This window comes from Microdochium trichocladiopsis, assembly GCF_020744255.1.
Source record: "Microdochium trichocladiopsis strain MPI-CAGE-CH-0230 chromosome Unknown B0I36scaffold_7, whole genome shotgun sequence".
Classification (NCBI taxonomy): Eukaryota; Fungi; Ascomycota; class Sordariomycetes; order Xylariales; family Microdochiaceae; genus Microdochium; species Microdochium trichocladiopsis.
In genome coordinates this window covers 919389-942578 of record NW_025763550.1, presented here as the reverse complement: position 1 = coordinate 942578, position 23190 = coordinate 919389, and the positions used below count along the sequence as shown (strand labels likewise).

The 23190-nt window shown below is 56.8% G+C and overlaps 5 protein-coding genes across 5 annotated transcripts; 2 read left to right on the top strand and 3 right to left on the bottom strand.

Annotated features, from left to right (window-relative positions):
• Nucleotides 1-522: 522 nt before the first annotated feature.
• On the top strand, nucleotides 523-5528 carry B0I36DRAFT_247264 (uncharacterized protein; the record flags this gene model as incomplete). The annotated part of the gene is made up of 6 exons (XM_046150296.1): nucleotides 523-1029; nucleotides 1444-1544; nucleotides 1614-2184; nucleotides 2244-4805; nucleotides 4869-5202; nucleotides 5293-5528. 6 exons carry the CDS (start codon nucleotides 523-525, stop codon nucleotides 5526-5528), a joined length of 4311 nt encoding a protein of 1436 aa, XP_046010269.1.
• Nucleotides 5529-6256: 728 nt separating this feature from the next.
• On the bottom strand, nucleotides 6257-7697 carry B0I36DRAFT_247577 (acetyl-CoA C-acetyltransferase; the record flags this gene model as incomplete). Its single annotated transcript, XM_046150321.1, has 4 exons — nucleotides 6257-7265; nucleotides 7349-7424; nucleotides 7501-7550; nucleotides 7633-7697. The coding sequence occupies 4 exons, from the start codon at nucleotides 7695-7697 to the stop codon at nucleotides 6257-6259; spliced, it is 1200 nt and encodes a 399-aa protein (XP_046010268.1).
• Nucleotides 7698-8430: 733 nt separating this feature from the next.
• B0I36DRAFT_327149 (P-loop containing nucleoside triphosphate hydrolase protein) lies at nucleotides 8431-11197 on the top strand. Its single transcript, XM_046154430.1, has one exon. The coding sequence runs from the start codon at nucleotides 8705-8707 to the stop codon at nucleotides 11081-11083; it is 2379 nt and encodes a 792-aa protein (XP_046010267.1). The 5' UTR covers nucleotides 8431-8704; the 3' UTR covers nucleotides 11084-11197.
• Nucleotides 11198-11202: 5 nt separating this feature from the next.
• On the bottom strand, nucleotides 11203-12186 carry B0I36DRAFT_138848 (uncharacterized protein). The gene has a single exon (XM_046148336.1). The coding sequence runs from the start codon at nucleotides 11979-11981 to the stop codon at nucleotides 11322-11324; it is 660 nt and encodes a 219-aa protein (XP_046010266.1). The 5' UTR covers nucleotides 11982-12186; the 3' UTR covers nucleotides 11203-11321.
• Nucleotides 12187-14948: 2762 nt separating this feature from the next.
• B0I36DRAFT_412869 (FAM96B-like protein) lies at nucleotides 14949-16052 on the bottom strand (the record flags this gene model as incomplete). The annotated part of the gene is made up of 2 exons (XM_046161983.1): nucleotides 14949-15740; nucleotides 15812-16052. 2 exons carry the CDS (start codon nucleotides 16050-16052, stop codon nucleotides 15358-15360), a joined length of 624 nt encoding a protein of 207 aa, XP_046010265.1. The 3' UTR covers nucleotides 14949-15357.
• Between the last annotated feature and the right edge of the window lie 7138 nt (nucleotides 16053-23190).

Genomic DNA, 23190 nt, shown 5'->3' with positions numbered 1-23190 from the left:
CAATCAGAGGGCCTCGCCGGGCCTGGCTGGTCGTGGTGCCATTGCACTAGCGCAGCTCATCCCCGGGACAGGAGTCGGGGAGCAACCAGTTTCGTGCTGCGCTGTCGTCCCCTGCCTCCTCCTCCCTCCTCGAAAAGTGCTTTCCCACCACGAGCACCACAACCAGCCCGCCCACCTCATCGCACCCTCTTGTGCCCGGGGCGGCACGCGTCCATCTCCCTTCCATCGCTCCCACATGTCGAGCGCATTCATGTAGACCGTGAGTTCGCCCTTGCCCCTCCCTCTGCTCCCTCTCTCCGTCGTCGGCCTGCCACATCTCGTCAGAGGCGAGCCGTTGCTGCACATAGCTCTCCCATGCCCAGCAGAGCTGTCTCCCCTCCGACGACCAGGTCTTGTTGCCGACTTGGACACGATGCTCAGGCGTCTTCTCCATTGCCCTTCTCGAGACCGCACGCTCTGACCACCACTGACGTCCTTCAACAGTCTCGCGACCGACCCGAAAGCCCTCGAATGCGCAGCGCCATGAATTCCCGTCCCGACGACGGCCACCCCGAGCGAGACTCGGCGGATCGCCATCACCACCGCGATCCTTATCCCGCCGGGGCGCCTCATCACAGCAATGCCGCTTCCCTCCCGATACACCAGCCTGTAGCCTCCCGAGTCTCGGGCGCGATCCACAGTCCTGGCGGCCTGCTCGCCAACCACGGCGGCGCTGCTTCCTCGATGCCGTCCGGCCACCCACCCGGCCCGTCTGCCTACGGCCCCGACGCGAGCCGAACGCAGCCTCATAATGCACAGAACCTCTCGAGTCAAATGTTTGGCGCGCTCGGAGGCCCAGGACCACACGGTGGGCCGGCGAGCGGCTCGAGTGCGCCGTTCGGCGGACCTCTTCAAGATGGCGCGAGTCGCCCACCACAAGGACATCATTTCGGCGGCGGCCCTCCCGGTCCATCACCAAATGCGGCGCAGGCACCACAGAATGCCGCGAACAATTCTGCCCTGCCTCAAGGACAACAGCCAATCTTGAATGTAAGTTGGTCATTCTCTTTCTGTGCTCGTTACTGGCAATTAGTTTAAAGCTGCCCGGACCTGCGTACGTGTCTCCGTCGTAGCGATACTTTCTGCGAGTCCGGCTTGCCTTTGGCCAGCGGGTTGCGATGCAGCAGCGCGCTTTGGTCGTCCCACTTGGCGGACGCGAAGCATCGCCGTGCCGCAAATTCTTCCCACAAAGCTTCTCCCTTTGGTGTTCGTGTGCAGGCGCAAGTGTACACTTCATTGCGGACCATATAACCATGTCTCCGCTGCTGCGCTCAGACTCTTCTGGGAGGTCGGCCAGCATTCTTCTAGCTCTGCTTAGCCCTGCTGCCAATCCTCCTTGTGTTCATGCACTAGCCCATAAAACACGCCGCCTGCCTCGCATCGCTAACGTCACCTTCATTACAGGACGCCCTTAGCTATCTTGACCAAGTCAAGGTTCAATTCTCGGATCAGCCCGATGTCTACAACAAATTCCTTGACATTATGAAAGACTTCAAGAGTCAGACGTAAGTCAAAATTCCACGCGACCAGTGGTACTACTTGAACGCAAGGTTAACATGGATGCTGCGCAATAGCATCGATACCCCAGGTGTAATCAACCGAGTTTCGGAGCTCTTCTCCGGGCATCCAAACTTGATTCAAGGCTTCAACACATTCCTCCCCCCTGGCTACCGGATAGAATGCGGAGCTGGGAACGACCCAAACACGATCCGAGTCACGACCCCAATGGGCACAACCGTCCAGTCTATTACAGGAAGAGCCGCCCAACCTGACGGCCAGCACGCACAGAGTGGTTCAGGAGGTCCATTTTTCAACCATCGCCCAGCCAACTGGCAGCAGTCGCAGCCGCAACACAGCATCGAGAGCCCGGAAGCAGCCTTCAGCAATCCTGTAGCGGCTGGCCCGAGCCTGTTTCTTGGTGGTCTCAACAACCCGGCAGGGCCAGATCCTCAGCAGCACAGCCGAGGAGCACCGCAGAACGCATCGACAACTCCAAACGTCCCTAATGCACGCAGCGCTCTCACACCGACCCCGACTGGTCCTCTTGGGGGACCGAACGGCAGCGCCGGCTCTCAGCAAGCCAATATGGAGAAGCGCGGGCCGGTTGAATTCAATCACGCTATCAGCTACGTGAACAAGATAAAGGTATGACGCGTTGACCTAGCTTGAGACTGCACAAACAGTTTGACTGACCACGGGCACAGAACCGTTTCCAGGACAAACCCGAGATATACAAACAGTTCCTCGAAATACTACAAACGTACCAACGCGAGCAAAAGCCGATCCAGGACGTATACGCGCAGGTCACCAGCCTCTTCAACACTGCTCCGGATCTTCTTGAAGATTTCAAGCAGTTCTTGCCCGAATCCGCTGCGTCCAGCAAAGGTAATCACCAGCGGGCCGAAGACATGCTCGGCGGGCTCGGGCCAATTGCCCAAGGCACTCCCCAGCCTTCACACACTGCGAGGGATGGCCAGAAACTGCCCCCGGTAGGCAACTTCGCACCTCCGGCAAGCGCCACCAAGGACAACAAGAAGCGACCGCGGAATGACAAGCAATTGCCTCCGCCCACCCCGAGTGCCGCGCCCGTTGCCATGGACAGCCCCATCCCCGCCACGCGATCGATCCCAGGAGTTGGCAGCAGCAGCAAACGACCCAAGGTCAACCACAAATCTCTTCTCGCAGATGCGCCATCCATAGAGCCTACACTCACACCTGTCATGCCTGAGCCACTACCGCCTACCTCGTCAAGCAATGCCACTGCCGAAGAGCTTGGGTTTTTCGAGAAGGTCAAGAAGTACATCGGAAACAGATCTACCATGAACGAATTCCTAAAGCTCTGCAACATGTACTCCCAGAGCCTTATCGACACGAATGACTTGGTTCACAAGGCCAGCCAGTTCATCGGAGGCAACCCAGAGCTCATGCAGTGGTTCAAGAACTTTGTCGGATACGAGGGACTGGACGAGATTATTGAGAATCGGCCCAGGCCCCCGATCGAGAAGGTGTCTCTGAGCAACTGCCGTGGAAGTGGGCCAAGCTATAGGCTACTGCCTCGCAGAGAGAAACTCAAGCCATGTGGCGGAAGAGATGAGATGTGCAATGCTGTTCTCAACGACGAATGGGCTTCGCATCCCACATGGGCATCCGAAGATTCTGGTTTCGTGGCACACCGCAAGAATGCATTCGAAGAAGGTTTGCACCGCATCGAGGAGGAGCGCCATGACTATGACTTCAATATCGAAGCCAACCTCAAGTGCATCCAGCTTCTCGAGCCCATCGCTCAGCAAATGCTCAACCTCAGCCCTCAGGAGCGCGAGCATTTCCAAATGCCACCAGGCCTTGGTGGCCCGAGCACATCCATCTACAAACGCGTACTGAAGAAGATCTACGGGCCCGAAAAGGGCGCCGAAGTCGTCAATGACATGTTCCTCGACCCATTTGCGGTAGTGCCCGTCGTCCTGGCGCGGCTCAAGCAGAAGGACGAAGAGTGGCGCTTCACTCAACGAGAATGGGAAAAGGTGTGGCAAGCACAAACAGAGATAATGCATCTCAAGAGTCTTGACCACATGGGCATCCAGGTTAGACAAAGCGACAAGCGAAATCTCTCTGCCAAACACATTGTCGACGTCATCAAAACCAAGCACGAAGAGCAAAGGCGTCTGCGTAGCGCTAAGAACAAGCTTCCTCGCTATCAGTTCTCCTATGACTTCAGCGATGAGGATCTCATCCTCGACATGCTCAGGTTTCTGGTGCTGTATGTGATGAACACAGGTCTGCACAGCAACGCCGAGAAGGAGCGGATGATTGAGTTCTTTGAATCTTTCATCCCGCAGCTCTTCGACTTGCCCGAGGAGAAGGTCCAAGAGCGGCTCAATGATATTGACAGAGAGTCCGCCGAAGAGGACTCCGAGGAGCAGCTTCCCGCCGAGCTCACCAACGGCCGTTCCCGTCGCAACGGCAAGAAGTCTGACCTGCTCCGTGGTGTGCTCGATCCTGGTCGAAGCGGCACAAAGAGCAGGAACCAGAAGGAAGACAGCACCAACTCTGGTAGCAAGGAGACCACCCCAGATGTCACCTCTGCAAACGAGGAAGAAATGGCCGAAGCTCCTGACGAGTCTGCGCCTGCCCAGCTCTCGAACGAGCGGTGGCTTCCCACCGTCCCGCGTGCCACCGTGGTGCAGGGCGACAACCCACTGCTGGATGCTGACGGAGAGCTCAAGGCGGACGGGTTTTTCCCTCGCCCTTGGTACAACTTCTTCTGCAACCAGACGATCTATGTGTTTATCACATTGTTCCAGACAATCTACAAGAGACTGAAAGAAGTTAAAGATGCCAGCCCCGACAGCGTCATGGTCGAGATTAAGCGTGCGAAGATGAAGCAGGTGGCGAAGGAGATCGGATTGTCCATCAACGAGATTAACTACTTCGATGAGAAAGATCCGGCATCGTTCTGGCCTAAGACCGTCGAGCTGATTGAGGATTTCATCACTGGAGAGGTCGACGAAAATAGGTATCAGGAAATACTTCGGCGATACTACCTCAAGAAGGGATGGACGCTCTACACGATCCAGGATCTGATGCGCACAATGTGCCGCTCGGCACTGGTCTGCACCAGCCCTGATGCCAAGGAGAAGACTCCAGACCTGATTCAGCAATTCTTGACGAGCCGGCAGCAGGAGGAGACCAGCTACCAGACCGAGATCAGCGCGCGCAAGTTTGCAGAGAAGTGCATCAAGGACAACGACATGTTTGTCATTTGCTGGGTAAGTCACACATCACTTATGCGTAAATGTACATGCAGGCACTAACGGTCGAGCACAACACAGTTTCCAAGTAAGCGGGAAGCTACCGTTCGTTGGCTGCAACGGGACGAGACGACGTTCCACATGGATGAGATGGAATTGCGTGAGCGTTGGCAGTACTATATTTCTTCATATATGCGCGTTGATCCCACAGAGGGTGTTTCGCGATCTCGTCTCCGCAAGACAGTGCTCGCACGCAACTTGCCATCCAGCGAGACGGACTCAGATGACGGCAGCACGCCCAAGCCGCTCAAGTACGACGAAAGCCTGGTCTTGCGGATCTGCCTCAACACGAACCAGATTGTGTGGGAAAAGAACACGTCTGAGTTCTTCATCTACTGGACTCCAGACGGCTCCGGTGCTGACGGTAGTACTACCGCCAATGGTAGCGCCGCTGGTAGTGGCGACAAGGAGAGTGGTGCTTCTGGCAACGCTGCGGCCGAGCAAGGCAGCAAGGTCAAGACGGAGGAGCACGCTGCGAACCTCTCGGAGCACCGCAGCCAGCGCTTCCGCGAGAAGATGGTTATGAACAACGCCTGGATGCGCGGCTTAAGTCAGGACGAGGTACAGGCTGTCAATGAGAAATTCCAGAAATGGGTCAAGGACGGCGAGATCCCAACGTCCAACCTGCGCGGTGGCGATGCCAGTGCTGTTGGGGGCGGAGAGATGGAGATTGACCGGTGAGAGGAGGGTTTGTTTTCCCATTCTTTCTCTGTGGCTCACACGCACCAGCGGATGGTTGCCTCCTATCACCGTTCTGCCTCTCCTCGGGCGTAGCCTGAGCGAGTGATAGTCGTCAGAAAGAACAGGGCCGGAAAGGTGAGGCGCAGGGGCGGGATGGTTTGAAAAACAAAAAGCCGACCATGCTCGGTCGGATCTGGGATTCTGCGTCGGAAGGGCATTGCGCATTCACGCTCATGTTTTTTTTCTCATTTCCACTATGGTACACTACATAAGTCTTGTCGTCTCTCATTTTTTCCATTTCTTTCCTTCATTCCTTCAGACGAAAGCTGGCGTTCAACGGCGCAGTTTACAGAGCTGTATTCAAGTAGGAGGTATCGAGCTCAATTGATCACCGCTAAGAATACGTCAAGCGGCACAAATACGTGCTTTGTATCACAGCTTCCCAAACTCTCTTCTTGTTGAATGGTGCGAGATCCGTTGGAAAAACACATCCGTCAGTCATTCTCGAGCCTTGCATGTAGATAGAATTGCCGAATAGTTAGGGTCCTGGTTCACTCTTCTGCAGTAAGTTTGTTTCGTCATGTCTCTATATGCATATTTGTATTAGATATGTTTCCATCCGTGCGTGTCTCGACACCCACGGGATATAAGTCGCTTTCGAAAGCTTTTCATTGCCTAAATTCCCATTTCCCTTTATTCATTGTCCATATACTCATTGGCCATAGCGTCTATTGCAGGTTCTCGATGACGAGAGCACTGGCACCACCACCGCCGTTGCAAATGCCAGCAACGCCGATCTTGCCCTTTTTCTCCCGGAGGACGGTGGTCAAAGTGGTAAGGATGCGGGCGCCAGAGGCACCGAGAGGGTGGCCAATGGCGACGGAGCCGCCAAAGACGTTGACGTTCTCGCTGGTGAGGCCAAGAAGCTGCATGTTGGCGAGGGCAACGACGGAGAAGGCCTCGTTGATCTCGTAGTAGTCGACATCCTTCTCGGTCAGGCCCGCATGCTTGATAGCCTTGGGAATGGCGAGCGCAGGAGCAATGGTGAAGCGGCTTGGGTCGCGCGCAGCGTCACCCCAGCCGAGGATCTTGGCAATGGGGGTCACACCGAGCTCCTTGACCTTGGCCTCGGACATGAGTACAAGAGCAGCCGCGCCATCGTTGAGAGGGGCAGCGTTGGCAGCAGTGACGGAGCCGTCCTTGGGCTTGAAGACGGGACGGACGGTCTTGAGCTTTTCGGCGTTGAGGTTCTTGGCCTCCTCATCCTGGGTGACCTGGATGGCGGGCTTGCCGCGGCCACCGCTGACCTCGACGGGGGCAATCTCCTTGGCGAAGATGCCGTCGTTGGTGGCCTTCTGGGCGCGAGTGTACGTCTCGATGGCGTACTCGTCCTGAGCCTCACGCGAGAGGTTGTGCTCGGTGGCGCAGAGCTCGGCAGCGAGACCCATGTGCTCCTTGGCGTAGGCGTCGGTCAGGCCGTCCTTGAGCATGCCGTCGACGAGGGTCTGGTCGCCAAACTTGGTGCCGGAGCGCGAGGTGGGGAGGTAGTGGGGGGTGTTGGACATGGACTCGGTACCGCCGACGACGACGATGGAGGCGTTGCCAGTCATGATGGTCTGGGCACCGAGAATGGTGGCCTTGAGACCAGAGGCGCAGACCTTGTTCACGGTGGTGGCGACGACACCGTCAGAGAGGCCGGCACCAATGGCGCACTGGCGGGCGGGAGCTTGTCCCAAGCTGGGCACATGGGAGCGTGTGTCAGTCTCGTGGACGCAGCTGGAGATGTAGACGTGCCAGACAGGGCGGAGGGGTATTATTACTTGGCTGAAAGGACGTTTCCATAGAAGACTTCCTCGACATCTTCGGGCTTGATCTGGGGAACACGCTCAACGGCAGCTATTTTCGATCGACTGCAGTTAGTGATCTTGTTGCTGTTGTGTTGTAGCAAAGGGTCGGACGAGGGAGAACGAACCCTTGATTGCGTGAGATCCGAGCTGGATGGCGTTGAGGCTGGAGAGGGATCTGCGAAGACGAGGAAGAAGCACTGTCAGTCCATCTGTCTGGAAGCCGCAGACGCAAACTCGAAGCACAGAGGGGAGCGTACCCCAGGAAGGAGCCGACGGGCGTGCGAGCCACAGAGGCGATGTAGACGGCGGGGAGGCCAGACATGACGGGCAGTGGTGGTATTCTGGGTTTGGGAAGAAGGCAGCAGAGGCGTAGGAGCAGCGAGACCTCTCGTTTGGGAGTGACGAAGCAGGAGAAGAGGCAGAAGTAGTCACGATGGAGGCCGAAAGGGGTCGCTCTGGTGGTGGTTGAGCAGCGTGGACGGTCCCAACGGCCATCTGCTGCTAGTCGAGCAGCTCTGGAGGGTCCAGCGAATTATTATTCTGGGGCCGACCCGCCCCTGCCAGGAACATCGAAAGGTGCTGCCCCTCCCTGCCTGATTCAGTGTGCTTGCGAGGGTTCGCCAGCCATGGCGTGTGTTGGTGGCAGCTCGGCTCACTCAGCAGAGGCGCACTGGTGCTCACCCGCCTCACCGCCCATTGCGATGCCAGGCGGCGTCACTGTTCCATTGCATGAACTCGCGTCTGGCAGTTCCGGCATCAGAGGCTGACCGAGGGCCTGCCAGGCCTCTGTCTTGGTCAGCCGACATCTCCGACGTCGCTGCACGGTGAGCCCCTCCCCTCCCTCCAGGCACAGAGACACACACACACCACCAGCCACAGGCGGTTGGGCCCGCTATATACTGAGTGCTACAGCCTACGCCCAGGGCGTCTCTCCAGGGGCGTCACTTCCCTCGCAGCCTTGCAGCAGCCCCCCACGCTCCGCCAATCATGTAGCAGCCTCTTCAGCCTGGCCCTTTTTCGCCCGTCAGAGCACCCCGTCACGGGCGCTTTTTTGGATCGGCCTTAACCAAGCTCCAGTCGAGCACTTGCACCTTTTGTCACCAACCCGTCGCATTGCCAATTCAGAGTGCGCATCTCTGGCGGCCAAGCATACAATCTCGCGGCGCCGACTCAAAAGCCGCGGCTCTTGCGCTTCAACCTCGGCAACGTTTTTTCGGGTCGCTCAGTCTACCGACAAAGGCAAACCCATCGTCCCGATACCTGCCACGACGACCATTGACGGCCGCTTGCGCGTAGCTGCAGCGCCCGCTGCGATCCTCTCCGCCCATCATGGGCGACCTGTATGACGAGTTTGGAAACTTCATCGGCGAGGATGCCGACGCCTCAGAGCAAGAGTCGGAGCAGGGTGTCGATGCCAACGCGTACCTCGACCAGGACGATGAGTCGGACCGCGACGCTGCCGACCAGGAGCTGATGCAGGTCGACGATGACGGGCCTTCTAACGCCGTCATCCTTCACGAGGACAAGCAGTACTACCCGACCGCTCAGCAGGTCTACGGCGAGGATGTCGAGACCATGGTCCAGGAAGAGGACGCGCAACCACTAACGCAGCCCATCATTGCGCCCGTTGAAGTCAAGAAATTCTCCGTCGAGGAGACCGATCTGCCCCCAGTCTACTTTGACCGCGAGTTCATGACCGATCTCATGAACTTTCCCGACCAAATGCGCAACATCGCTCTAGCCGGCAATTTACACCACGGAAAGACCGCTTTGATGGACATGCTTGTCCTTGAGACACACAATATCGCCCATCGGCTCGAGCACAGGACGGGCAAGAAACGCGATGAGCAGCTCAGATACACAGACGTCACCGTCGTCGAGCGCGAGAGGGGTGTTTCCGCCAAGGCCGCGCCCATGAGCTTGGTCCTGCAAAGCACCAAGGGCAAGTCGCACTTGCTCAACATCATCGACACGCCTGGCCATGTCGACTTTGTCGACGAGGTTGCCGCGGCTTTGCGACTGGTCGACGGCGTTGCGCTCGTCGTTGACGTGGTAGAAGGCGTTGGCGTCAACACGGAGAAGATTATCAAGCACGCAGTGCTGGAAGGCCTGCCGCTGGTTCTCATTCTCAACAAGATGGATCGATTGATTCTCGAGCTGCGGTTGCCGCCAGTCGATGCCTATTTCAAGCTGAAGCACGTCATCGAACAGGTCAATACTGTCATAGAGAACACGATACCAGGCTCTGGTGCCGAGCGGCGAGTCAGCCCAGAAAAGGGCAACGTCCTCTTCGCATGCAGCAGCATGGGCTGGTGCTTCACCCTTCCATCTTTTGCCAAGATGTATGCCGACATGTACCCGGGAGTCAATTCGGTCGAGTTCGCGAAGAGACTCTGGGGCGATGTCTACTTCAACCCCAAGAAGAGGACGTTCAGCAGGAAACCGCTCCCTGGGGAGACCAGAGCAGCCAGGTCTTTTGTGCGTTTCGTCCTCGAACCCATATACAAGGTCTTCTCGGTCACCATTAGCCAGAGCCCTGAGGATCTCAAGGACTCGCTCGCAATCGTCGGCATCGTGCTGAAGCCATCGCAGTATAAGCTAGACGCCAAGGCTCTACTCAAACTGGTCTGCGAGCAATTCTTCGGCCCATCGACGGGCTTCGTCGACATGATTGTCCAGCACATCCCTTCGCCAGCATCTGGCGCGGAACGCATGCTGGAGCGATACTACACCGGTCCACTGGACACCAAGGTTGCAGAGTCCATGCGGAAGTGTGACCAGGACGGCCCGCTGGTCATGCAAATCACGAAGCTCTTCAACACCCCAGACGCGAAGAGCTTTTACTCCTTCGGCCGTGTGATGAGTGGCATTGCCCGCCCAGGCGCCCAAGTCCGTGTCTTGGGCGAAGGCTACTCCATTGACGACGAAGAAGATATGACGGTGGCGACGATTGCGGATGTCTTCATCGCAGAGACACGCTACAACGTTGAGACCAGCGGCATACCTGCTGGCAATTTCGCACTCCTCGCCGGCGTCGACAACTCCATCGTGAAGACTGCGACGATTGTCCCGATGAAGCTCGAAGATGACGAAGACGCCTATATATTCAGGCCGATATCTCACTTCACAGAATCTGTTCTCAAGATTGCTGTCGAGCCGATCAACCCATCAGAACTCCCGAAGATGCTCGACGGCCTGCGAAAAATCAACAAAAGCTATCCCCTCGTCACGACAAAGGTGGAAGAGTCAGGAGAGCACATCATATTAGGAACAGGAGAATTGTATATGGATTCTGTACTCCACGATCTACGGAGACAGTACGCAGACATGGAAATCAAAGTCTCGGATCCTGTCACACGATTCTGTGAGACTGTGGATGAGATGTCTGCCACGAACTGCTACGCCATTACACCAAACAAGAAGAACAAGATCACAATGGTCGCCGAGCCATTGGACGACGGCATCGCCGAAGACATCGAAAGTGGTCGTGTCAAGATGCGCGATGGAACACGCAAAGTAGCCAAATTCTTCGAGGAAAAGTATGGCTGGGACCTGCTGGCTGCGAGGAGCATCTGGGCCTTCGGACCGGACGAGACGGGGCCGAACATCTTGCAGGACGACACGCTGCCCTCCGAGGTAAGTCATACCTGCGCATCCCCGTATTCCAGGTTGCAGCTGCCATGCAGAAAACTTTGCAAAACCCCGTGAGAGTGGCAAATTGCTATGGGTCGTTCACGCCAATCGACGCGCATGATGCAACCACATGTAGGGCCAACGCTAATGCTGCCGGGATGCCAACAGGTCGACAAATCTCTGCTGCGCAGCGTGCGCGAAACGATACGGCAGGGCTTCAGCTGGGCGACACGAGAAGGTCCCCTCTGTGAAGAACGTGAGTCATTCCTCTTTCTTTGTGTCCCAGTTCGCGATACTACACACATGGATCACTTCATGGGGCATGACGTGCGCTCCATGGCAGCACGAGCTTCACTGCCCCACGTTGTGCCTGTGTCTTTTCGCATTGCTTATCCCCGATGTCAAACTGCCGGTGTGGGCTCCGCCATTCCCACAGCCACCTCCTGGCTTTCCGCTGGAGTTCGCCCAACCCGCCAAGACCTCCTGAAGCCAGGCTCCTGGGACCCATGACCAAGGATGTCCAGGGTCCTTGGATAGAACCAGGGTCTGGTGGAGTGGCCGAGCGCTGGCTTCCGGCACGTTCCCGGCAAATGTCAATCGAGGCAGTCTCGAAAGAGCACAGCTCTCGCCGTATGCCAAGCATTCGTGCCGCTCCAGGCCACGCCTGCCGCTGCCGAGTCTGGAGAATGCCGGATGTGTTGCTCCTGCACATACCTGAGAGGACGGACTCCTCCCGAGATTGTGGACTGTTGTTGCGGCCCGCCCACTTTCGATGGCGAGGAGTCCAGGGCTCAAATACGTTTGGCTTCGCTCGGCAGGGGCAACCTGATAATGGCGATTGCAAACAGCAAACCCATGTCTGGCTATTTCCACTGACCAAGAATCTATGAATAGCCATTCGCAATACAAAGTTCCGCATCATGGACGCCTCGCTCGCGCAGGAAGCCATCTTCCGCGGTGGTGGCCAGATCATCCCGACGGCACGCAGGACATGCTACAGCTCGTTCCTGATGGCCTCGCCACGACTCATGGAGCCCCTATACGCATGCTCGATGACAGGCACCCAGGATGCGCTGTCGACGATATACAACACGATCGGCCGGCGGAGAGGCCACGTCCTCTCTGACGGGCCCATCGCCGGCACTCCGCTGTACCGTGTCGAGGGACTGATCCCCGTCATCGATTCGTTCGGGTACGAGACGGAGTTCCGCATCCAGACTCAGGGCATGGGCACCATCAGCCTCGTATTTGACAAGTGGCAAAAGGTGCCCGGCGACCCGCTGGACCGGGACGTCGTGCTGCGGCCCTTACAGGCTGCCGACGCGCAGGCCACGGCGCGCGACTTCGTCCTCAAGACGCGCCGCCGCAAGGGCCTCAGCGAGGATGTCAGCGTCGCAAAGTTCCTCGAACCAGAGCTGTACCAGTCCTTGCTCGAAAGCGGCGCGCTGGGTGGTCCCGTTGGCGGCGGCGGCGGCGACGGGGCGAGCCCGTAGGTGGAGCGGGTTACGGAGAAGAACGCGCGCTTGTGGTGGAGATGATGGAGAAGAGGCCTTCTGGGCTCAGGGTTCAAGGTCCGGCGTGGTTGCCAGACGTCGTGTACATGTGGGGAAGAGAGATATCATTCTGGGGTCTGATACAAAATGAGGCTGATAAAAGCTAGATGAAGCACCACCCTGTCCCGCTAGGGCTCGTTCGTGGACAAGAGACGGTGCCTGATATCTACATCCGTGCGGGTGTCACGGTGGCAGAGAATGCGACATTGCCGGTGCAGTCGCGCTCGTTCGAAATGGGCCATGCAAAATACAAGGGCGAGATCCAAAACAGCTTCATCGCGATGTAACTGATGGTGGTCCGGAGCCCCCCCTCCCCTGTGGAGGCCAGCATGTAGGACTGGGTTCGAGTTTCTCTTGATGTCCCAGTGGCGTTGTGGGGGAGAAGGCCATGGAATGGAGGCCTTGCCAGCTGGAAATAACTGAGGGTCCGTCCCTCTGTGCTGATTCTTGCCCCCAGTCGGTTGTACTGTTACACCTGGTTATCTTGACATTGCCCCCGTTATTTTTGACATGTGCTGGTCCGTGCCGTGTATCGTCACCGGTCGCTGAGCCGACCGTCGCAAGGTATTACTCCATCATGCAAGTAAGTGCCCACCGGGAGAGCCATCATCAGGTCATCTCGACTCCGTCGGAGCCTCGGCTCTCCACCACCGATCTGTCCATCCACCTTGGACAAGACCCAGCTTGTTAGTGGGGCATGGTGATGTTGTAGAGAAGGTGCCCGAGAATCTTGACAGGCTGACCGATTAGTGACGCTAGCGATTCAGAGACAGAGAGAACAAGGAGTGACGGCCGTCGTTGGTAGTAGAAGTTGGCCGCCTTTTTGGGGAAACTGCCGCCCTTGTCTCTTGACGGATCCCTGCAACGGAGACCGCTCGTTATCCCACCCAGCATGAGGTCTAGAAGAACGATGGAATGTTTCAACCGAGCGCGCCCTGCTGTTCTGCAAATCATTCACGCATCTGTCATCTGTCGTACCAGATCACACTGCTGTGTCAAATCTCAGACAATGTCCTCTCAAGACTGGATGGGACACAGCTGTGGAGAGTTTCGGGGCAACCCGGGCGGCTGGGGGCCCAGAATCCACTGCAACGACGGCGGCAGGGCCCTCGCCTGCCTACAGATAGGCCATCAGGTTGGGCATTGAGAGAGCCGTCTGGACTTGAGTTGAGCAGGAACACTGGCTGAGAACGGAAAAAAGCAAGGGCTGCCGTGTGCTTGGCTTACAGAGTGTTTACCAAGCATAACTGGATCCCCATTGCCGGCGCCATTGTGCAGGATCAATCCTGACAAGGTGGGGTGGGATGACGAGGGACAAGGGACAGGGCTTCTCGGCCGAAGATAATCGCCATCTGCCAAAGTTCCTCCGCACAAAAACCAGTCGTCCTGGACTCGCAGCGGTCTAATAGGACTCCAAGCTGTATCGTGCGCGCCACCGTGTCGAATTCTCAGTCGTGGGGAGAACTCCTCTGGGCGGCCCCTTCATGTGGATATCTAGTCGTTGGTGTCTCGGCACGCCTTGAGGGTTTCTTTCTGCGTGCTGGCATAGCGGCTTGTCAATCACAGGTTTCGTTATCATACTTGGTGCTAGGTAGTATCTCGCAACCAGCCTATCGCTGTGATCTGAATCACAACATCATCCCACCAAGTAGATTGCCTGAATAGGGAGGAATAACCCTGCCCGGGCTGCCAAAATTTGCTAGCTGGAGAGCTATATGTTGCATCAAGCAATGGAAACACTGGGACGCTTGGCGCCCCTGTGGTTCAGCATCGTGGTTTCAGCATACGCAACAATGCGGGTTATCTTCCCTTCATGAGAGGCGAGAAGTTTGGCGCAGGCAGAGCGAATTAAGGACATTTTCCCAAGCGCAAATACGGCATTTTCTCATGGGCTCACAGTGAGAAAGTATAGTAGTCCAGGGAGGAGATTGGTCAGATATTGGTAGGATATGGATCGCGGTGCAGCAAGTCCCTGCAATCAGTGACCAGGGCTGACCCAGCTACACGCCAGTGATGAGCCTCGGATCTGGCAGGCTGTTCAGATACAAAACAAAACGAGACACGCCTGCCTTGCGGGACACCAGTTATAATATCGTAAACTAACCCCTTCTCGCGTTCCACCTTTGAGCACCTGGCCCACGCGTGGCCCACAGGCAGCTGAGGCATGGGCGAGGAATCGTGCTGGGCAAGCTTCCTGTGAGCTACCGAGCGCGATAACATTCGAACTCTGAAGCTGTGAGGGAGCAATGCGACTGTCGGAATGCAGGCGCCTCTGGTACATTGCCTAGCCTGAGGTAGAGGCATACTTTCTCATCGCACCGAAGGATGTGTCGAAGACAAGAAGCAGAATGAATCGCAATGCTTAGGCCGATCAGTGGTCAAGGGGTGAGCATGGCATGGCTGACGCTGAACCCCAACTGACCCATCACAGCAGGTCGAAGACCAATGCCACCCAGCCACTGTAAGCATGGTCAAACATGCACGGGCGTTGGAAGGCGTCCTCGTGCTGAAACCGCAATATTGCGCCGCCCTCGGAACGCTGGAACATGGACATCAACCAGACCGGTGTGTCTCGAAATCCTTGTCGTTTGCGGTGAACCTTCGTGCCATGCCCCTTGAGCTGAGCCGAGGAAACATAAGTGCTGGAATGAAGGGCACCTTATGAAGCAGCGCATCTCTCTCCTGCACATCGGGCAGTGTGAGCGCCTTCGTGATTGCGTCTTTCTGAATCAGAAGCTCCTGGCATAGTAAGAAAACGAGCACCACGAGATGCGATATGTCAGCTGCAGGACCCTCTCAGACACAAGTCTCCAACATCTTATCAAGTACGCCTTTTAAGGTGTCGTTTTCCAACGCAGCTGCGACGCGCTCCTTGTCGGCTAGTTGCTTGTTGACCTGGTCATCCTGACTGTGGGTGCCTTCCTTGATCATGACGTCGACGCGGTAGTTGGGCGGAAGGGCCTGCTCAAGACGAACCCTGACACCGAGACCGATGACGGTGGCAAGCGAGCAGTGGGTGATGGTGGGTGTAATCTTGACGAGGACCCGAGTCAACCGTGAGGCATCAGATGGGCGTGCAGGCGCAGGTGCAGGGGTGATGTCGATGTCGGGTAAGTTTACTACAGCAAGCTGGCCAAGAGTGAGAGGATGCTCGGGGTCGGAAATGGTCGAGATGAGGTCTAAAGGATGGTTTAGCTCCTGAACCAGAAGTGGTAAGCGAGTACCGTGCTACATGACGGAAGAAACACACCAAAGATTTCTTGCTCGTCGATGGGCTCGGGGCCGAAATCGCTGTCGCTATCAGACTCGACGCCTATGCTCGACCCATACTCGAGTTTATATATCGGGCTGTCGAGGTATGAGGGAGGCGCCAGTGGTGTAGCAGCCAACAGCGCATCACGGCTCCTGGAAAAGGCACTGCCACCTTTGCGCTGACGAGTCGGCAGCTGCGACGTGTTGAGGATGGTGGGGTTGGCATTGTCTTTCTCCATCGTAGCGTCGCGGCTCTCCTAGGACTGGTAAAGGCAGACTGATGGCTGGGCTGGTCTGCGATCTTTGAAGTGTACTGTGAGTGCAGTTGATACTGCCCAGGTGACGTTTGTGCTGGCGGTGGTGGTTGTTGCTGAAGTATCCCTCGCCGTCAAAACACTTTTGTCGTTGCCACGCGGGGCACTTTCTGCAATGCTTGGAAATCGCGTTGGAGTGGCCGATGGTCGGAGACAGCGGGACAGACAGCCTTGTCAGCTGGCGGGTGGTCCTGGCCGCGCCGGCAGTTGGCCGTCCAAAGACCAAACGAGTGTTGCTCCATGGAACCCCGGACAGCGCGTCACCAAACCATCCAGACCTTCTGCTTCTGGGTTGTCATGCAGCCCTGATCCTGGGAATCCTGAGCCACTCATCGTGTCCACCAGTTTTCAGCTCAGGGCCAAATCGACCCAGCCGGACGGAACCTGCCGCCATTCCGGCGGAGCAGACAGCTTCCAAGCAAAGACCCAGCGCGGTCTTTGGCCGCGGCTCCAGTTCAATCTTCCCACCACATGGCCTTTCAGCAATACGAGTGGTGCCCTATCGGTAGATTTTGCGACATGAGCGACGACTTGGGGACTCGCCCAGCTTGCGCCTCCATCCCCTGCCACCGCCAACGCCCACGTCTCTCTGTACGGGCAACACCCATGCCACCATGTCGCGTGCCAGTGGGGCTTCGCTCTCCTCTAGGCTCGTGCTAGTGCTTTTCCTACCAGTGCTCTGATCCAACACCGGTCAGCACCTGCTCCCACTGCCGGGCAGAGCCAACGATTTCCTTGCCGTATATGGGCAGGCTTCAATCGGCCCCAAATGCTTCTAGACGACGCCTCACGCAGTTCCCTGGCGTTCCACGCGCCACCGAACCGAGCGCGTGCACGGCAAGCACTGCAACTGCCATCCTGCCTACGCTACGATACTTCTAGCGCCACCTGGATCCACCGTGTCAAAAGACTTCTAGGTGTCTTCTGGAGGCCGTCACAACGATTCATGCCATGTGCTGCGCTAACGTAACTCCTAGGCCGCCACAAACTCTATCCATTCCGCCAAAAATAAACTAGACAACGCGGCAGCCACAGCGATTTCTCATGAAGTCGACTCTGCCGGTGTCTGGCTGTTTGCCGCTTTGGGTGCCTTGGATGCTGGTTTGCGGCGTGTTGATGCAGGCCCGTTTTCGAGGCATGAATCGTTCAAAATGCGCCGCCACGCCACGTTCCCGCATGGCGGTCGTGACTAGCATGTCCCGTAAAGCCCCCATCCTGTGAAGTCCGGGTTCGCCACAATCTGCTGATGAAGAAACACACGGGCGCGCTACGTTGTCATTGCAGACCGTACTTCTGCAGAACTGAGAGGATATGGCACTGCAAATCCGCAGAGCGTAACTACTACAGTAGCCCAAATTCAGACTCCTTCAACGATGAGCTCAGGGGACCTGGCAGTAAGTGGCGCACCATCCCATGTAACGGGCTCCGGGCTACTGTGAAAAGATATGCTTACCTGCCAAACGATATAGCCAACATCATGTCGTACTCTCCCTGCTTCCACGGCTCAAGTCATCATACGATTTTCATGTCTCTTCCTTGCGCGATTAGGCACTCCACAGGTAGAAACTTTGTATTTCGAATCATAGCGGTGGCCGGCCTGTTGACCAGCCGCCTCAGATCCCTGTCTTTAGTCTCCCCACCCCTGCAGGGGTACCGCTGATCCATGACAGATCTCAATTCTGGTCATTCTGACGAACGGAAGCGGTTCTGACCCAGTACATCTGCATCGGCAGACAGGGGGTGGCTTCCGCATACAAGGGGTTCTTGGAAGCCCATCCAGCCTGTGGAAGCCGTATTTCGTCCAAGCTTGACCATTCTGGAGTGGACTCATTACGTACCAAGCGACCCTACCTAAAAGTCGTGCGAAACTCTCCCTCGGAGATCTACCGGTGTCGAGACTTTTTTTGATGGCTGCATAGTTGAGCCCGCCTGACAATAGACTTTGGCCGGGAGTTTCAAACACCGAGGCCACCACTACCGCTACCCAACCACGTGGCGGCGCTTGCCAAGCTTTGCTCGAATCCTGCACGAAGCTGTGCTTCTGTTGCGCTGGTCGCCTACTACATAGTGTATGTACTGCGTACGAGTTCTGGTCTCCCAGAAGCACCGCCGACCTGCCAGGCCCCCCTGGTAATGCTTCTGGTGGAGAATTGAACATGCAGTCTGCTGGACCCTGCACGGCATGTTGTTGGCTCATGTCCACCAGCCAGTATGCTGTTGGCCCACCCAGTTCTGCAAAGTATCTGGCATGGAACAATTGGGAGAAGCACTGAGACTCCAAAGGAGGTGCCTTATGGTACGAAGCCACCATACCGTTATTTTTCTTATGCATGAGGATAATACTGGACCCGGAAATGGACCCTGTCCACCGCCAAGTCTGCGCTGGTCTTGCCGATCTCTCCGTGGGGTCCCTTGAGCGCTTCGTCGACCAAACCTTCATGTACGTGGTCCCGAGATGCGTTACTATCTTGCTACTCAGGTAGGCGGTCACTGATGCCTCACAGCTTGGGAAACGCTCCTTTCCAAGCTTAAAATGGTCTCAATTGGTGTGATCCATGATCGACCCCAGGACATCTGGCTCCAGACGACATCGGCAGTCACACGACTGCAAGGTCTCGATGTCGTACATGCGTACATATAAGCGATGAAACACGGCTGGGACCTCCCCCCGCCTCACTCCAGGAGGCCCAGCCAGGCCGGGACCAGGCTGACCTGGCGCTGTACAGCAATTCGCGTCGTGCATGTGCTGGATGCGCCAAAACGACAGGGGGCGAGACAGAATTAAGCGACGACTGATCATGGGGCCTGGACCAGTTACAGAGGCGCGTGCGTCTTGGATTCAAGAGCTGTGCCGCGCTGTTGGTCTCGCCTGCTTGCGTAGGCCCCCCGGTACTCCGTCTACGGGCCCTTTGCTGGGTTTCAGCAGAACGGCCTCGATCATGCAGGCATTGGGCTGGACAACAGCCATGGTGATGCCAGTCAGCCCAGGGCTCCGTTGTGGCCTCATGCTCCCCTTGCCGTTCAGCTTCTCGTCAGAAGGACGAGCTGGGCATTGGCATCCTACACTGGTCGACGAGCACAAACACATTTCGGTGATGGCGACTGACCATACCGGAGACACTGAGCAGCCTTTCCGTGCGCACTCTACAGAGGCACGGGTTGATCTCCTCCTCCTCCTCCCCGGCACAGGAGATCCCGAGTCGAGCCAATATGTGCTACGAGCCAATATGGGCTAGTGGGCGAGACGACAAGCCGGAACCATATTGCACCACCACGGGATCAGGCTAAAATTGTCAGGCAATGGCTCCCAGCTAGCACCAACCAACCAGCCCCACTGATTGCTCGATACGTACCCCATGTCCAGGAGGAAGATGTCCGACCGTTCCGGAGGTGATGTCAGCCTTTTTTGTTCGGGTTGTGGGTTTGAATAATTGCAAGTCTGTTGCACTGTGAGTGCTCACGCCGACTGGAAGAGAAGGTTATTGTGCAGAATCGACAACTCTTCTTGTTAGTGCTATGGCCAACCCTACCTCTTGCTGCGAACCGAAAGCCTGCCTGCCGGGGCAGCAACTCCCGGTCTCTTTGCCGAGTCTCCACAACCCGATTAGGGTTCTCTGTTATTATGGTACTAGCTTCTCGCTCCGACATCCTTGTGGTCTTTGTTCATGAGGCCAGTGCACGATCAAAAACGTCATGCCAGCCAACTGGGAGACAGCAATGTGTAACTTGATGGTGTTTTGAGTCTTCAGCCTGCCATGTTCCATCCCCCCAGGCATATGCAGCGGACACCGACGGGCAAGCGAGACCAAAGGGTCTGTGTTGCAGGACGTGACACACTGGACTGGCAAGCCTACATATGGAGGGCCAAGTATCCATTTTCTGGTGGCGCACAACCCTGTGAGTCCAACCGCACGCCTCAATTCAGGAGTGCTGATCACCCTAGCTGAGGGGTCTGTCGCGCAGGCTGGGCGAATCATGCATGCCAGCCGCTGCGAGCATGGCAAGTACTGTACTATGTAGTATGGTCGCGGGCGTAGTGGTGATCTGGAAGCATGAAGCGGCAATCCGCACTCACCACTGGCTTGGGCTTTGTGGCAGGGAGCCCATGTTCGCTAGGCTGGACCCAGACCAGAGCACGGGACCACCTCAGCAATCTTGGAAACTTCAACATGTCTCGGCCAGCGTCAAAATCCCACGTGCCGTAACTCTCTCAAAGGGGGACCGAAATGTGCCGTTTCTTGCGAGGCAGCATCCTGGGCCGGCCTACCTGGAGCATTGTCCATGATTGCAGCTAGACCTCAAGCACAGACTAGCATTATCTTTTTCTAGTGCGCTTCGACGGGCTCGATGCATGGGGGAAAGAGGGAACGACGCGTCCTGCGTAAAGTCCAGGTACTGGTCCTAATCAGGCAGTAAGTAAACCTCCCAACCCCTGAGGTAGCGCAAACTGTGGACCTCAACTCCCAAGCCGCCAAAATAAGGGTTCTCAGCTCTCTCCCTGGCGTGTTCCGTTGCTCAGGCCGTGCACAGTTCAGTGGTGACTTTGTCGGCGCAATCGACAAATGAATCATGCGCAAAGCGCCGGGGCCAGATGTGCCACCCTGTTGGTCTTTCACGCTTTCGTTGAACGTTCCATTCCTCGGGAGCGAGTCCCAAGAATTGGTCCTAGTCGGCGGTGGCGACCTAGCTGTGTCGTTCTTTGGGTCGTTTGACCTGTCGCTTCCACGCCCCTTCCCCCTGACTGACTAACTGACGACATGTGATCATCTTCAGCAGGAGCACGCTAAAGGTGAGTAGGAATTGCTTGCGCAGCGAGTAAATGAGGGGAGCTACTGCATGAATGATGCTGCTACGGGGGTGGCCATGATACAGGTCCCGAGTTATTTGGTGATATTGGATGGCTAGCTATGCATGCATGGGCTGACAAGCGCAATATTGACGTCGAGATATCTCGGGCAGGCTCCTGGTCATGATCGTTGACCGGGGTTGCCTACGCCTGATCGAGTCACTTCGGACGGGCAACCGGCTAATGCTGTTGAGAATTATTAATAACGCTCCACTGCTATGGCAGAATGCGCTTGTCCAGCTAGATGTCGACCACAGATCTGTCTGTTCATGACTCGCTTGCAAAGATGCTGCAGCGCGCGTGCTGATCCAAAAACATCGATGTGAAGGTGTCGAAAAGATCGCTTCTATTCCCCAAATCAAGCAAGACCGCCAATGCGGCAAGTAGTGCTGAACCAAGGCTAGCTCGACACTTGTGTACAGAACTAGTCCGGACGCCAAGCACGGCAAATGGCTCCTGGCAGCCTCGTGTGTGCCTTTAGGACTACGTCGTGCTCACATCGTACAGCTTGTGAACCCGGGCTAGTCGCCATAGTTGTCGGTATTTGTGGCATAAAGATTGCGTTCGTCTACTGCATCCTGAGGCTCTCTGATTGTTAGTGCTGTGAGGCGGAGCAGTTGCATTTCAGACAAATAAGACAGACAGAAATTACAGGCTCGGTCTAACCGTCCATGGGCACCCCTCTGTGGAGTTCAGGCATCTGATAGCTCAGCTTGAAGTCCCAGAGAAGTCATTGATTCTGATGAGGGCCATCTCTGCACGATGCGTGCCGGCAGGTTTCTTCAAGTGGTCAGATGTGGCAACAGGGAAGCATGGCAGTCTACACTAGGTGACTCTTAATAGAAGTAACCTCGAACGTCGGCGATTCGACCAAGCTGGGCATACTGTGTTCTGTACAACTCGTGAATGCCATCAGCTTCTCGCCCTGGGCATCCAGGGATGTCGTCGAGGCTGTCAATGCACGCAGATCCACACAAGGGAAGCCGTGGCGTGGTACTTGGAAATGCTCTGGACACCAGTTGTGAAAACCCAACAAGGTCGATATTATTGCGCCTCCCAAGCACGCCACCGGCCCAACTGACAAAGACGTAGAGCAGCCAGGGCGTAATTTCCCCGCGGGGGGGGGGGGGGGGGAGGTTTATGGCGACGGCAAGGATATCTGCTTTTTCCCACAAAGTCCTGGCTAGGCATGACTCCCGCACAAGTGCAGTATGGGAGGTGGAGTGTATGGGAGGCGTGAGACACTCAGCGGGCCTAGGGTCAACAGGGCGGAAAGTCTATTGTAAGCCAAATAGGCGCGCGAGAGGAGTGACACGCGATCCGCGAGGCCACCCGCATCCGCTAGAACTTTAAGGCTTCGGTCGAGTTGCCCAAGGAATGGTGCGGAGAGATGCGCCTGCGGTGTATTCTGCCGGCGGAGGGCGCAAGGCTAGCAAGGGACCGTCTGTGGACCAGTTCCTCGTGGCCCACGAAGTCATCATTCAATGGCAGTGCAGGGAGCAAAGTAGAGGCCGACTCTCCGTGAGACAGCGCGGCTGAGTGCCTGAGCGAGCTGGATGGCGAAGCATGCCAGTTGACAGAAAGGTCTTGCTCCCGAGGCTCAGCAAAGGGGGGAGGGGGACGACCGCCTGCTTGCTCCCTGCCTCAGGCACAGTTCTTGACAGCGCCCGTCGCAGGCTTTATGTCACCACACTTCAAAGCCCCTCCCTCCTGCCATGGCACACACCCTGGTGGCTTGCATCAACATCTGAACTGCAATCGATGCCCCTAGCGCTTGCCGGGAGCAAGCCCCTCCCCACACCACGCGATCAAAGGGCCCCTGCCCCATCGTCCCCCTCGACAATTCTACGCTTGCCGCTGCAGGGCCAGCCAGCCAGCCAGTCGTAAGACAATCTTTGCCGTCCCCTCATCTACCTGAGCCTGCAGCCAAGCACGACAAAACATCGGACGCACGCCGCCTCGAGGGCCGCTTACTGTCACTTCCTGCCTGATTAGCCCTTCTCATTTTGCCCGCCCGGCTCCCACAGTCCTGTCGCAGCTACGGCAGCGCCGGACACGATCCTCACTCGGCCTACATCGGCGGTGGGCAGCTGCTGCTGTACGCCCCCCCCGGCGCCCGCGCCCTCTAGAATCTGTCAGGAACTCACCCGATCCCAGGTTCCCAGCGTCCCGTCCAGAGTGCCTGGGTGTCCCCTGCTTCAACCTACAACGCCCACA

Excerpts from the sequence above, each read along its gene's own strand:
- B0I36DRAFT_327149 (XM_046154430.1), top strand. The coding sequence starts at position 8,705 with ATGGGCGACCTGTATGACGAGTTTGGAAACTTCATCGGCGAGGATGCC.
- B0I36DRAFT_138848 (XM_046148336.1), bottom strand. The coding sequence starts at position 11,981 with ATGATCTGGCCACCACCGCGGAAGATGGCTTCCTGCGCGAGCGAGGCG.